The sequence below is a fragment of the Perissodus microlepis genome, chromosome 23 (assembly GCF_051167445.1).
Source record: "Perissodus microlepis isolate ML-2025 ecotype Zambia chromosome 23, ASM5116744v1, whole genome shotgun sequence".
Taxonomy (NCBI): domain Eukaryota; kingdom Metazoa; phylum Chordata; class Actinopteri; order Cichliformes; family Cichlidae; genus Perissodus; species Perissodus microlepis.
Genome location: NC_140482.1, coordinates 24,994,375 through 25,008,891, shown reverse-complemented (window position 1 = coordinate 25,008,891; position 14,517 = coordinate 24,994,375). Strand labels below are relative to the sequence as shown.

The 14,517-nt window shown below is 41.6% G+C and overlaps 1 protein-coding gene across 2 annotated transcripts in view; it reads left to right on the top strand.

Moving 5' to 3' along the window:
* Window positions 1-8,325, top strand: part of LOC146361558 (BCL-6 corepressor-like) — a 72,071-nt gene extending 63,746 nt beyond the window's left edge. For both annotated transcript variants that reach the window (XM_084920675.1, XM_084920676.1), the window contains 3 exons: window positions 1,419-1,496; window positions 2,469-2,652; window positions 6,574-8,325. In XM_084920675.1, coding sequence (XP_084776801.1) covers window positions 1,419-1,496; window positions 2,469-2,652; window positions 6,574-7,870 — 1,559 coding nt within the window. In that variant the 3' untranslated portion in view covers window positions 7,871-8,325. The remainder of the gene's footprint in view (window positions 1-1,418; window positions 1,497-2,468; window positions 2,653-6,573) is intronic.
* Window positions 8,326-14,517: the final 6,192 nt, after the last annotated feature.

Sequence of the window (14,517 nt, the reverse complement as noted above, 5' to 3'; positions counted from 1 at the left end):
GTTAACTGTTGCTGTTTTTTACACATAAATCAAGTGCTGCTGATAATAATGTTTTGACATCTGTCACTTTCTTATCTGGTCAGATGGACTTAAGTTTTCAGAGCCATTAATTGACTAAAAGTTTTAGGTTGCAGTGACAGTTTCAGGTCTTGCATACTGTGCCAGTTATGAATATGGAGCATCACTACACGGACGTTTTCACATGCTCAGGTCTGGACTCTGGCTGAGTTCGTGTCCAAGATTGTGATCAATTTTTCGTAAAGCCAGGCAGTATTCTTCAGTTTGTTTTTGTCTTAAAATGTACACCTAAATCCTGAGATCGTTTGCCCTCCTGAAAAGGTTTTCAGGATCGCTCTGTATATTTCTAAATTCATCTTTTCTCAGCCCCGGTCACCAAAAACCATTCCTTCAGCATGATGCTACCACCACCATGCTTCACTGTGGGGATGTAGCTATTAGTAAGAAATAGCTTCATCTTGCTCCACCAGTGCTTTTCCTGTAAGGTTCCCTATAAACGATTATCAAGTCAGAATTTCTTTGCTGAGAGACATAACAGAGCCACAGAGTGGTGTCCTGAAACAGGAACTACTGTAGATGAATCGATAAGGTGCACTCAGAATACCATATATGTTGTCTTTCCTTGCTTTTTTCTGGTCACAGTCAAGAATCTACATTTCTGAAAGGCTTGCCTTTTTGAAGGGACCTCGTGAAGCATTCAGGCTGCCAGCTGTCAACACTCAGATCCACAAAACAGGATAAAACCACCGACTGTCCCACTTGCTCCCATTTTCTGTCCTAATGCGCTTCGCTGTGTTTACAAAAGTCATTAAAATTTACACATAAAAAGTCCTTTGTCCTCCGAAGAAAAATGAACAAAAGAAAGTGGAAAAAACAAAGAATTAAACATATCGTGAGAGCGAGAAAAACAGTGGAGTAAACAAGGAGGAAACAGAAAGGAAAGCGATGCAGCCTGAGTGTGTGTGTTTCTGTGTGCTAGTGTGTGCGCTCGCCAGCCTGTCTGATTACCATTCCCTGCCTCTATTTGTTCTCTCTCTCCATCTCCCTTTTTTCCCTCTCTCTCTCTCCAGAGGGGTTTAATGAGGCTTGGCTGCTGAATCCCAGAACAGCTTACTGCTACACACACAGACACACACACACACACACACACTCCTGCCAGCATCCGTCTACTCAGCGCCAAGCGCCGCGGCGACGAGCCGGCACCGTCTGAACACAAACACTCATCTTCTTCTTCCCGTCTTTCACTGTGGGTCTGTGTGTGCGAGTCTGTGTGTGCGTGTCTATGCGTGTGCGTCTGTGTGTGGCTCTATTGTTTTCATCTCGCTGCCTTCATCCTCTCTGATTGGTCGGCTCTTTGATCAGCCACAAAAGCCACTGACTCTGCCGTTCTCTCCCTGCAGACTATCTCTCTGACCTCCAGGGAAGGTCGGAGGGCGATCCGGGAATCTACTGGGAATTTTACGGCAGCTCAGTCTGCGGTTAGTTTACACACAAACACACACACGTGCACACACATACACACCAATGACATCGTCAGAGGAGAAAGGCAGGAAGGCTGGGAAAGATAAATAATTTAGGATTAAAGGAATTGCATGGCCTGCAGCGGAAGACAAAAGTTAGATGAAAAGAAATGCAGTTGAACTTTTGGTAAAAAAAAATTAAAAAAATTCCAGGGACTCAGAAAAAATCAGGACAAAAGGAAGCTTTGATAAACCAGCCGGGACTAAAAGAACCACAGCAAACTCAATTACAGCTGATGGAACTACAACAAAACTGGTTAGAGCTAACCTCTAACCAGTTAAGAGTAAAGGCACTGCCATGAATTTAATTAGGAATATATAATTACCACTAACCCAACTGCAATGACAAGAACTACCATTACACCACTCATAACTACTAAACCTGTGTGTAATGATTCCAACTCTAAGACACTGGTACTGAAAACATTTGCGATTTATCGATATTTCCATAAACAGTTAAATGAGAATTAAGTGTAAATACAAGAGCAGCACTTTGTTTAACTACAACTAAAGAAATGAGCTCGTTGTCCAGTAACAATTGAACTGAAGTTTAGGATAGGACTAAGAAATTTAAACTGAAGGTTTGGGGCTCGAGAATTAATGGTCTTTGGAAAGTTACAAGAATTAAGACCACATGGTAGTGAGCAGTAGACAGCTGTTTGCCGACAAGTCAGCATCAACCATGGAAATCACAGGTGACCAAGGAAAACTGCTAGCTCCCAGAGTATTTATAAGGAGGCCATTGGTGCAACTAGTGACTGGTCTCTAGTCCTGTGTCACTAAGGACTAATCTAACGAATCCAAATTACACTCAATGGAATTAAAGGAACTCACAATAGGGAAAGAAACCCAGACTAAAACTGGGACTAGTGCAGAAAAGGACCTTTGATGATGATTTTTATGTGTTGTTGTGGACTCTTGTTTGTGCAGAGCCATCCAGTGAAGAAGGTGTATATAATATCCTTGCTGATCCACCGGGACCAGAGGAGGAGGAAGAAGATGAAGAAGAGGAGGAGGATGAGGAGCAACGTGCTAGGAGGGAAGTGTTTGAGTTTGAACTCTCCGACCGACCGTTGCTTCCCTGCTACAACATCCAGGTGTCACTTTCCCAAGGGTAAGTCCAAAATACCCACCGTCCTTATGTCCCTCTTAGAAGCTTACATAACCAGAACGTAAAGGTCAAAAACAGGAGCAAGTATGCTCAGAATATCAACTTAAGAATCTAATAATGAGGACAGATTTAATAGAGCAAGAGTTTAGGTAGCTTTTTCCACCAGCACAGTATACTTGTCCATGCAGAGCCAGCTCTGGCTTGATGCCTTTGACATCAACCTGCATTTTGACAGCTCTGAGAAACAAACATTACATATAAAGGTGGGAAAATATCCATGTGAACAAGGAACTGCGGGTTGCAGCTGTGTGCCTTTTGTGGTGTCATGCTCATGCCAGCTTTTTGGTGCTGGCACCAGATCTTGTTGGTGGAAATGAAATAAATGTTTCCTTATTGGGCACCTGCAGCTCATTGTTGGAAAAGAGGTAAATGACATGAAAGACTAAAGCTTGTTAGAACAATGCGAGGTGGATATAAAGGATAAAACCTGATGGGCCTAAAAGATGGAGAAAAGGGACAAATGTCAGATTTTGTTGTCGTAAAAGATCTTGGACTCAAGGATGTAGATTAAACCCATCGGAACAGCGGAAACAGAAACTTGGATCGACTGTATTAGAATTAACAGGCATTAGAATGGGATTAGGATTAGTGGTGCTCCTGATTAACTATTACTCTAGGTACTAGGTGGATAAAATAAATTGGACCTCAATAAACTAGTGTCTGGGACAAAAGATGTAAAAATGTAAAAAAAATATATATACATATGCTAAATATATATGCATGTGTAACCATGGAGGATGTCTATATAAAATAGCCTAGTCTTTTCTAACTAAAACAACATGTATAGGGATAAGCAGAGGAACTCAAATATAAGGAACAAGGGCAAACCTAGGTCAAAAAAAACTGTGTGACAAAAGGGGCTAAGAATCCTAAAGGGCTTGTATTTAGCTCTACAAAAGAGCTAAAGTCATTTGAACTAAAACAACAATATTAAGTTATAGCCCCAATGGAACTGGTACTGTGACCACAGCAAAGACTAAATATTTTAAGGTAAATGAACTAGAATGGTAAATGGCCTGTATTTGTATAGCGCTTTACTTTGTCCCTAAGGACCCCAAAGCGCTTTACACTACATTCAGTCATCCACCCATTCACACACACTTTCACACACTGGTGATGGCAAGCTACATTGTAGCCACAGCTGGCCCGGGGCGCACTGACAGAGAATGAAATGCCTAGAAGTACTACAGGACCCCTGGGTCAAGGAATTAGAACTAAAGGAAATAGGATAAACAAAAGGGCCATAGGTGTGTTAGGGTTATGATTAAAAGATCCAGGCCAAGACCAAGAAAGCTAGGATGAGAAGAACCAGGGCTAAATCTAAAAGGACCAAAGGATCTAAGACAAAGCGGGATGAACGAGAACTTAAAATGTATGCGTTAAACAAACAAGGATCGAACAGGCTTAAACAACATGTACCGTAAGAAACTGAACTAGAACTAAATTCAGGACTGAATGTTAGAGTTAAAGGCCAAAGGACAAAAAAATGACTACAGGAGGTAAAGAAAACAGAAACGTAACTAAGTATATTAGGTAGAAAGCTAAGAGGACTAGGGACAAAAAAAATGTAGGTTAAAGCAGCGGTCCCCAACCCCCGGGCCTCGGACCGGTACCGGTCCGTGAGTCGTTTGGTACCGGGCCGCGAGAGTTGAGGCTCAGGTGTGAAATGTATGGTTTTCAAGGTTTTTATCGGTTTTCAGCGTTATTTTGTTATTGTTTTTATCGTTAACTCGGTTTTCCTGGGTCTTTTCACGTGTGTTATGAATAAATCTTCTTTTTTTCGGTACCGGTACTAGTTTTATTTTGTTGTATTTTTCCGCGACACCTTAAAGGCCGGTCCATGAAAATATTGTCGTGCATAAACCGGTCCGTGGCGCAAAAAAGGTTGGGGACCGCTGGGTTAAAGGAACGGGGACTAACCCGTGTATAACCAAAAGGACTAAGACTAAAAGAAACACCAAATATTAGGTTTAAGGACTACATAGTACAGGAGAACTGGGCTTAACAAACTCAAACTAAAGCAGCAGGGTTAAGTAAGTCTAACCTGAGATTTTAAAAAAAAGACCAAAGACTAATATATTAATAATATTGGGGCTACAGAACTAGGACAAACACACTGGGACTAAATTAGGGCTACAGGCACTAATTCTAAAAGACCAAGGGCTACAGGAAATAGTGCTAAATGGATGTGACTAAAGAAAGAGGGACTAGCAAATACCCCACCTGTGTACACACTTTGTGTTTCTTATTCACACTCATTTTATCTTCTTCACACTCACACATTCCTCCTCAGTGTTGTTCTAACACGTCTTTTCACACTCGCACACACTCAGACACCAATTAAGGCAGCGGAAAGCAGCTCGGAAAGGAAAGAAGGGAGCAGCGGAGGAGGGAGAATGGATGAAGGGTGGTGCGAGAAGGAGAGAAAAAAGATCCTCGGCGGAGGAGAGGGAGGACAGACGGAGAGGTCGTTAACGAGGATTGCATCGCCGTGGCGACGCAGCTAATTGGCTTCCACTCCGTCTTCCTCCCCTGTCGCTTTTCTCCGCCTCTCTCTTTCTCTTCTTCGCTCACTCTCTTTTTTCCTCTCTGCCGTCTGATGTTGTATTAATGGCTCTTCCTGGATACAAGGCCACCGGGCAGCGACACACATTTCACCGAGCTGTTTAAAATTCAGGCAGCAACTGGCTTTAAAGCAACATGTGGCCTTGTCCATGGCACTGAGCGTGTGTGTGTGTGTGTGTGTGTGTGTGTGTGTGTGTGTGTGTGTGTGTTAATCTGCCCTTGACACGCGCACACATTGACAGACATTGTGAATCAATAACAGCTCCATTGATGTTTTCAGCTGCTACAGCAGAATATATAAAAGAGGAGCTGTCTCCTTCTTTTTTCCTCCCACCTTCCTCTTCCCTCTTTGGCATCCGTGGAAGCCAAATTTAAAATTTTGCCTCAGCTGAATATATAATATATAATCTGTCAAGCACCACTGCAGTCATTATACAGCAGCCCAAAGTGTTCAATATTAAATTATGGGCTCGAGCAGCAATGAGTGGGTGAGGGGTTTTATCATGGGCAATGTAGACCTCTTCAAACCTGAAGTCTTATTTTTTCAATGTACACTATGCGGCAGTAGAGAACACTCACTAATATGTCACGACTGGATTGTTGGTTTCACGAGCGGTACTCTCAAGATAGGGCCCTATGGAACTGCAGTAGAATTAATTTCACTTTTAGTGGTTTCAGTTGTAGTGATTACTGGCCGATCAGGATGCATTGGGAAATTGTGTCAGTGTAAAAAATTGCACAATAGTGACACAGTAAAATCAACTTGCTTACTTGTTAAAACACGATACATGTGTTCTTAAAATCTGTTACATGTAGTGGAAGCCTAATGCGGGAGCTGCAAGTTTAACAACTTTTTGTAGTGGCATATTCAAGCCACTTGACCTGATTTTTACCAATAAAACAAGAATTTTTCCTCAAGTTTTGACATGATAGCGTACCATGGAAAAGTATCGAGACACCCCTGAATTGTCTTGATGCATGCTCAATCATTCCGGGTAAGAAAATCCCAATAGGTTGATTCTGTTCATTGGGGCGTAGCGTTTTCAGTGGGAGTGGGGAATGAAATGTTTAACGGGTTATTGTTTATAAGGTTGGGGAAACCTGCAGTCAGCTGAGACTGAAGAAGTCACGTGGATGAGTGACGAAAAGTTTCTCCCACTGAAAACACTATGTCCAGATAAACAGGATCAACCTTTTGGCACCCCTGAATTTTATTATTTTGCTCCAAGAGGCCAAAAGCACTGGGACAAAATTAGGGCTACAAGCACTAATCTCATTTCCCCTTCTTGTTTCCTCCAGTCCCAGGAACTGGCTCCTTCTTGCAGATGTCTTGGGTCGCCTTCGGATGACTTCTCGGTCCTTTCGCCGCCTCTTCCCACAGCTCAACGTCCAGTCCATCCCTGAAGACGAGTTCTACCGGCAGGCATCCCTGTCACAGCTCCTGACAGGTCCTGATGAACAGGAGTTGGCCTCCTTCAGGCCAGATGTCAAAGACCCTCTGGAGCTGGTGGAGGCCACACCCGAGCTGGCTGGCATGCTAGGCTCTTCAGTGGAGTTTGTGGATAGTCGCTGGGACTCGCTGGAAGCTTCGCCACCACCAACTCCATCTCCACCACATTCACCAAGACCGCTGCAGCGTGTTCCACCACCATTATCCCCAGAGCAACATGGACCAGATGCTGGTCCTAAGGTGGGAAATGTGGTGCTGACCCAGACTGAGTCCAGAGGTCAGGGATTTAAAAACCTGGGATATTCTACTCCAGCAGAAAAGGCAGAAACTAAACTAAATCCCAGCATATGGGAACCACAAAAGCAAGGAATTAAAATTGCTGTGGGTCCTTCAGCCACTAAGCCAAACATGACATTGAATGCTAGCCTGTGGGAACCACAAAGACAGCGTTCTAAGAATCCTCAGGTCATGGGTTCTGCTAATCCGGACTCTAAGATGGACTCAAACCTGTGGGAACAACCGCAGCAAGGCAACAAAATGGTCCAAATCACTTCGGTCAAATCTGATGTGATGGCTGGGACTAGCATGTGGGAACCACAGCGACTACGAAGTCGAAATCCTGGGAATTCTGATGCCAAATTGGACACAGCAGTATTAGAAACACCACGACTTCGGAATAAGAACATTGGGAATTCCACTCCCACTCATTCAAATGGTGCAGTGGATGCTAATGTGTGGAAACGGGAAAATCAAGGAAACATAAGCAACAGGGTTTTGGACTCTACAAACCCAGCTGCTGCAGTTGACTGTAGTGCTTGGGAACCCCAGCGACTGCGAAGTAAGAGTGCTGGGATCTCTGGCCCTGCAAAGTCGGATGTCAGGGTGGATGCCACCACATGGGAATGTCAAGGAATAAAGAGAATGGGCAGCAACAGTGGAGCACCAAAAAGAGAGGCTAATCCCTGTGTCACCCAAGGTGAATGCACTAAGAACATAAAGATGGACCCTGCTTGGCAGAGGAACTTGACGAATGTTAGAGTTCATATCAGGGACTTGGGAATGAAAGTTGGCACTGTTCCAAGAGACTTAAAGAAAGAGCCAGGTAAAGTGGTTGGGAAGGGTGCCAGGATCAAAGGGAAGTCATGAAATGACAAAACACCAGGAAATTTGAAGAGACATATCCTGACAGAAATAAACTGAGAAGCATTCCAACATACATGTAAAAACATTGTAAATTAATATCTGGACATTGAAAAGACAGTTAACTCTGTGGCAAGACTGTACCAGTATTAAATGTGTGTTATATGTAAACTGTAAATAGTCTTTGTTTGTTTGGGGGTTTTGTTTGTTTTTTAATTTATGAGCACACAATTGATGGATCATTTTTTTTCTTTGTAAATGCAGTCTGGTGTAAATACAATGGCATTCCTGTTGACATGCTAAGATTGTTGGTTGACGTCTGGGAAGCTGTTTGTTACCTTTGTGTGTAATTTTGTATTCAGCATCCTGTTGGCTTTTGTCACCAATCTATTACTGTCCAATAAATATGAGGAAAGAAAACAAATGAGTTAACTGTCTGAATTATCCTGAGCAAACTGCAAAGACTTGAGTTTATATACTTATTTTTACAGTCATGTAAAAAATAAAATTTGCACCGGATTGTGTAATCCTGTGCACAGGATTGTGTAATCATGTGCACAGGATTGTGTAATCATGTGCAAATTAGGTACACCTCATGATCCAGTAGCTCGTAGAACCACTTTCAGTAGCAATAACTTGATGCAGTCTTTTTTATGTATAACTTTATTATTCCCTTGTATCTTTGTTGAGCACTACTGGCTCACTTTTCAAACTTCAAGTTTTTACACAGCTGAATAAACGTCAAGCAGTCAAATGATTATCAGAAGTGTGAGATGCTCGAGAATATACTCCGGTGTCCTGTTATATTTTAGATAGCAAGGAGCAGACGGCTGAGTTTATTAAACTCCACCGAAACAATCTGCAAATTTCATTAAAATATAATAAATGTATCGTTGCCTGTTATCTGTTGTGTCCCGCCGGCTCTGTTCCTGTGCTACTGCCAGTGTAACTACCGCCCTTCCCCCCTCTCCCCAGCGCAAGCACAAGGCTCGCGTGCGGAGTGAAGCGAAAAAAAGTGCGAGAGAGAGATGGTGAGAGAAAGAGAGAGAAAAAACACGGCTCCCAATAAGGAGCCGGCTCACGTCGTTCACTTCAAAGAGTCGACTCTAAGAGCTGTTTCGTTCGCGACCAACACATCATTAGTAACAAACTGATGAGCAGTCAAGCCGCAGCTTTTGTTTCTATCTGTTCATGTTTTTACAGTAGAATCACTGTGATAATTGCTTTGAAGTCTCTTTGTGCTTATTTTAAAGTTTGCTTTGTGCTGTTGGCTTTGTGTTCATTCCTAAATTCTTATAGCCCTGTTCCACTACTACCGACTCAGGTTAGCTTGGCACGGCTCACCTGGCATCCATTTTTTTAAATTAGGTGGTAGTACCTGGTACCAGATATTTTTTAGTACTTACTTGGCCGGGGTTCAAAGCAATCTGAGGTGATCCAAAAATGTGATGTCAGCTGACTGCATGCCACCAATTGGTTAGTCAGTAGTGTCACTCAATGAGTCATGGGAGCATCTCTTCATGAAAATCAGCAGCACAATTTTTGAAACCCTCTACAATTAGGGAAATGGTTACACAAAAAACAACACCCTAATGATCCCAACGCGGATCATAACAAAGGGCGAAGTAACTCCAACATGCACAACCATTTTACCACGAAGCATGCAATTAATTTGCATAAATGTAATGTCTTTGATATGCTGCTTAGTGATTTTGGTGCCTCTCAAAGCGGAGCTAATGAGAACGCAATGACAATTGACAAGAGAATCAATAAGGAATCAAATTAATAAGTCATATTGATAATGGAATCTCTAAATTCTTATCAATTTCCGTCTCTAGTTTTCACACTTGCTAATGATCAGTTAAGTATATTTGATTCACAGCTCTAGCTGCTAATTCCTATGGAAGTAGTGAAGTTGTACTTTTTCATAGGACTGCATAGGCTCCTGCAAAATATTTATTTTTCACATGACTGTAACTGTTTGGTTAGCAGGACCAGGAGTCTAGCTATTTTTTTAATGGTTACTGCTTACTAGTTAAAATTGCTAGCAGTCTCTTAAACATTATAGGTGATTTATCATTTCTGTTAGCGCAGAACTAATTGACTATTATTAGTCAATTGTCTAGTTGTGGCAGAATCCGTCCCATAGGACCTCTTTCAGTGCTATTTTTGGTACAGCAAAAAACAAACACCTGCAGGGTTGGTACCTCTAAACGATCTTCAAAAAATGTCACACGTGGCTGGATGCTGAATGTTGGAACACTTCTTTATTTTTAAAACCAGCAGTCAGTACGATGTAAGAATAGAAGCCGAGTAGCTTATCATGGCCGTCAATAATGTTCTTGTCTATACTGGGGGCTGCAACAAACAGCAACCAACTTACTGTTTAGGAATTGATGTCAATTTTCAAGCCATTAGCAAATTATTACTTTTGACCACCCATATGAAAAAGATATAGAAAAAACTTATAAAAGACTTGCATAAGATGTGGCCTACTTCATGTAGTGAATCATATAAGGCTTATATGATTTACTCATGAAAGTGGCCACTTTCTCATTACTTTCATATATTGTTTTAGTAAGTATCCAAAACATACAAGTTTCATTTATAATTATAATTTTTCAAGGGATCTTTTATCTGTTTTCACTCTTGTATGCTTTTCATACAAGTTTCACACAAGACAGATACAAACTTTATAAGATTTACATATATATTTTCCATATGGGCATGATTTCAGTGGATCATAGAAAACAATAGAGGAAAGGACACATTATGGTTCTGTGACAGTTTATGCAACTTAATGCCTGAGTTCCTGCAGTGGAAAGACTTATGTATGTGTACGTATGTTTCCATGGTCCCCCTCTGGGTACTCTGGCTTTTTTTTTAACAGTCTAAAGGTTAGGCTAAATGTTAATTCATAACTGGCCATGGATGTAAGACAGATAACTACTTGAAATGTTAGAATAAAGTGCTGTATGACTGTATGGCTAAATCTATGTCAATAAGTAAGTCTAGGAAAGCGCTGTATAAATGCCACTCCATCCCTGTATATCCTGGGTGTGCCAGACTTGGTTTGTAGTGCAGGCCTCTTGGTTTTAGGCTGTTTAATACTGAAGCTTTGGGACCTTATGTCCAGTTTCTTTTCTGACCATTTCCTTGGCTTCAGTTGTGGATTAGATTAGTTTGGAATATGGCTCTGGGATGGTTTTACACTCATTTTTGAGACTTTTTGTCAGACTTAGCGTTAGACTTGGTTTGAGACTCATTATGCACTTTTTTTGTTCATTTGTTTGTTTCAGACTATTTTGACTTTGGCTCAAACTAGGTTTTACACTATATTGGAGTGTGTTTTGGCATTTGAACTGGTTTAAAATCTGGCTTTCAAACAGTGGCTGTCGTGTTTTTCGATGTCAGGCCCTGTCTTGGACAGGAAATCTGGAATGATCAGACACCTCCTCGTGGTGTTGCTGATGGAAAAGAATGTAAACACGTGTGAAGTTTTTGCCCCATAGTTGTTGACCACGCTCACTGAATGTGTCCTCAAAGCCTCACAGACATGCTGAATGCATTTCATTCAGGAAGGTTAAAGCTGCATTCTTTACATTAACAGCCTTCAACGTTTAGCTGTGATAGTCAGAGAACGATGTTCCTCACAAAGACACGGAAAGTGCAAACAAGGTGACTCACTGGATTCTCAAAAACTGGGACAAACTACTTTCTCTTATATGAAAGAGAGCGAGGCCATTCATGCATCCTGGATGTTTTCTCTCTCTCTGTGTCTGCTGGCCTCGCACGCCCTCCCTCACTCAGCTGTCTTCACTTTCGATCGCCCACACCCTATTTATCCTGATAGAAAAAGAGAGAGAGAGAGAGATGAGTCATTCACACATTATTCACTTTTCTCTCAAAGACACACGCATTTGGTCTTCTCTCCTTGTGAGGCCCATCGATCAGTCTGAAACCACTGTGAGAGTAAGGAGCAGACACAATGTCCTCACAAAACAATGTCCTCACAGGTGTACTCACAAAACACAATACAAAGGTGTGGGAAGGAGAAAGCAAACACTCACACACATCTGTGGTTTTCTCCACTGCTGACAGATGCAGTTCTTCTGCACTCCTTCCTTCCTGGGTGAAGAACTACATATAAAAACTGTACTGTTAGCAAATTGTACACATATTATCAAAAGTAAAGGTGCTTATTCTTATTCTGCTGAAAAACATAACCGTTAGTATTATATTGATTAGTATTACTGCAGCAGATGTTTTGGGGGGTTTTCGGAGAGGGGTGAGGGGAGGCTCAGATTAAACAAGAGCAAGGGCTATACTAAAACTAAAGCTTTTTCCTAATATGACCTTTGGCCACATGATTGGACCAGAAGTGCCTGAATTTGTTGTTATCTATTGTCCAGCTGGACCTTACTCAGCATTTCTGTCTGATTTTGCAGACTTTTTGTGATTTAGTGCTTAGCTCAGGTAAAATAATTATTGTGGGTGACTTTCACATCCATGTAGATACTAAAAATGACAGCTTCAACACGGTATTTAATCTATTATTAGACTCAATTGGCTTCTCTCAAGATGTAAAAGAACCCACCCACCACTTTAATCACACTCTAGATCTTGTTCTAACATATGTCATAGAACCTGAACATTTAACAGTGTTTCCTGAAAACCCTCTTTTGTCCTGTTATTTCCTAAAAACATTTAAATTTACAATAATGGATTACACAGCAGTGGGGAGTACATTTCATCACAGAAGATTATGGCGTTATTTTTGTGCCACTATTCTGAGCGCACGTAAAAAAAAAATTGCAGGTGCAAGTGTTGCATTTTGAGGAGACATTTATTTTGAGCGAAGAAAAGCTAAATTTGAGTGAACAGAATTCATTGCTGCGTGCAAAAAATGTATTTCAGTGTTTGCTATTATGCACACACACACAATAGCAGCCCCTGTCGCTCAGTTTTTGCACTTGCGCTCGCTCGCAATGTGTTGCTCGTGCTCTCAACATTTCTGCCTATGCGCGCTCAACTCTTTCTGTACACCGTTATATTTGTGCCACAAAACCAGCCAATCACAGACTTGGATGCAAAAAAAATCTAATTGGCTGTTCTGGTCTCCAATCAGCTCGAAATGACGAAATGCAATATCCCAGAATCCATTTTGTCCAAAACTAAACGAGGCAGTGGCGGAGGAACACAGAGTGGCGGAGTTTGAAATATTACTCTTTCTGGGTCACAAAATAAACTTTTAAGATATTTTCATGCGAGAATGGTGCTGTGTAAACTTCAAATATCTGCTTGATTTATCAAGACATCACATATTTGCATAAGTGCTCTAACGTTTTCGGAGATGCCTGTTACCCACCAGCTGACCAGGTGGTCACTCGGGTTAAACATAATATATAAGGCTGAACTGACAAAAAATCACCGACTACACCACAAGGTATTACAGGAAAAACCATAAAGCTTTTGAACTAAAACAAACGCTGTGTGACAGTGATGTACACTGTCTTGTTGGTATATATGTATAATTTGTATCACCTTCATGTTTCCCTCTCACCACATATCCAAACCGATATCATGAGCAGCAGCTTTTACAGCTGTGGCTCCAACAAACATCAGCTGATACTAGAAAGTAATATTAAATAAATTCTAACAACAGCTTATCAAGCTTGAACGTGCTGCTGTTGTTTAGCGCAACATCCACTGATTTCCTCTTTCTGGCGCAAAGTGGGCGATAAACCAACAAGAGAGATGATCAGCTGATCATTGATCAGTTTCATGATTGAAGTAGCAACAGGAGAGGGTGGGGAGAGAATGAGAGAAGAAGAGGCAGCTGTGCACCAAAGACAGAATAACTCCAGCTTTGTGTCTTTTTCATTGTAGCTGAAGTCCGGGACGAATCGTGTTCCTTTTCCCCTCAATACGGATTTATTGTAATTGGTCCAGCCCAGAGTTGATCATGACCAACTGGCTAATCTACCACCTTTCATTGTTTATACCGTTACAAAGACAAACAAACAAACATAAAAATGAAAAATCACCATCGGCCCACTGGGCAAATGCCCGGTATGCCCAATGGCCAGTCCAGCTATGCGGTCAGCTGGTGGGTAACAGGCATCTCCGAAAACGTTAGAGCACTTATGCAAATATGTGATGTCTTGATAAATCGAGCAGATATTTGAAGTTTACACAGCACCATTCTCGCATGAAAATATCTTAAAAGTTTATTTTGTGACCCAGACAGAGTAATATTTCAAACTCCGCCACTCTGTGTTCCTCCGCCACTGCCTCGTTTGAATTTTGGACGAAATGGATTCTGGGATATTGCATTTCGTCATTTCGAGCTGATTGGAGACCAAAACAGCCAATTAGATTTTTTTTGCATCCAAGTCTGTGATTGGCTGGTTTTGTGGCACAAATATAACAGTGTAGAGAAAGAGTTGAGCGCGCACGGGCAGAAATGTTGAGAGCGCGAGCAACACATTGCGAGCGAGCGCTAGTGCAAAAACTGAGCGACAGGGGCTGCTATTGTGTGTGTGTGTGGATAATAGCAAACACTGAAATACATTTTTTGCACGCAGCAATGAATTTTGTTCACTCAAATTTAGCTTTTCTTCGCTCAAAATAAATTTCTCCTCAAAATGCAA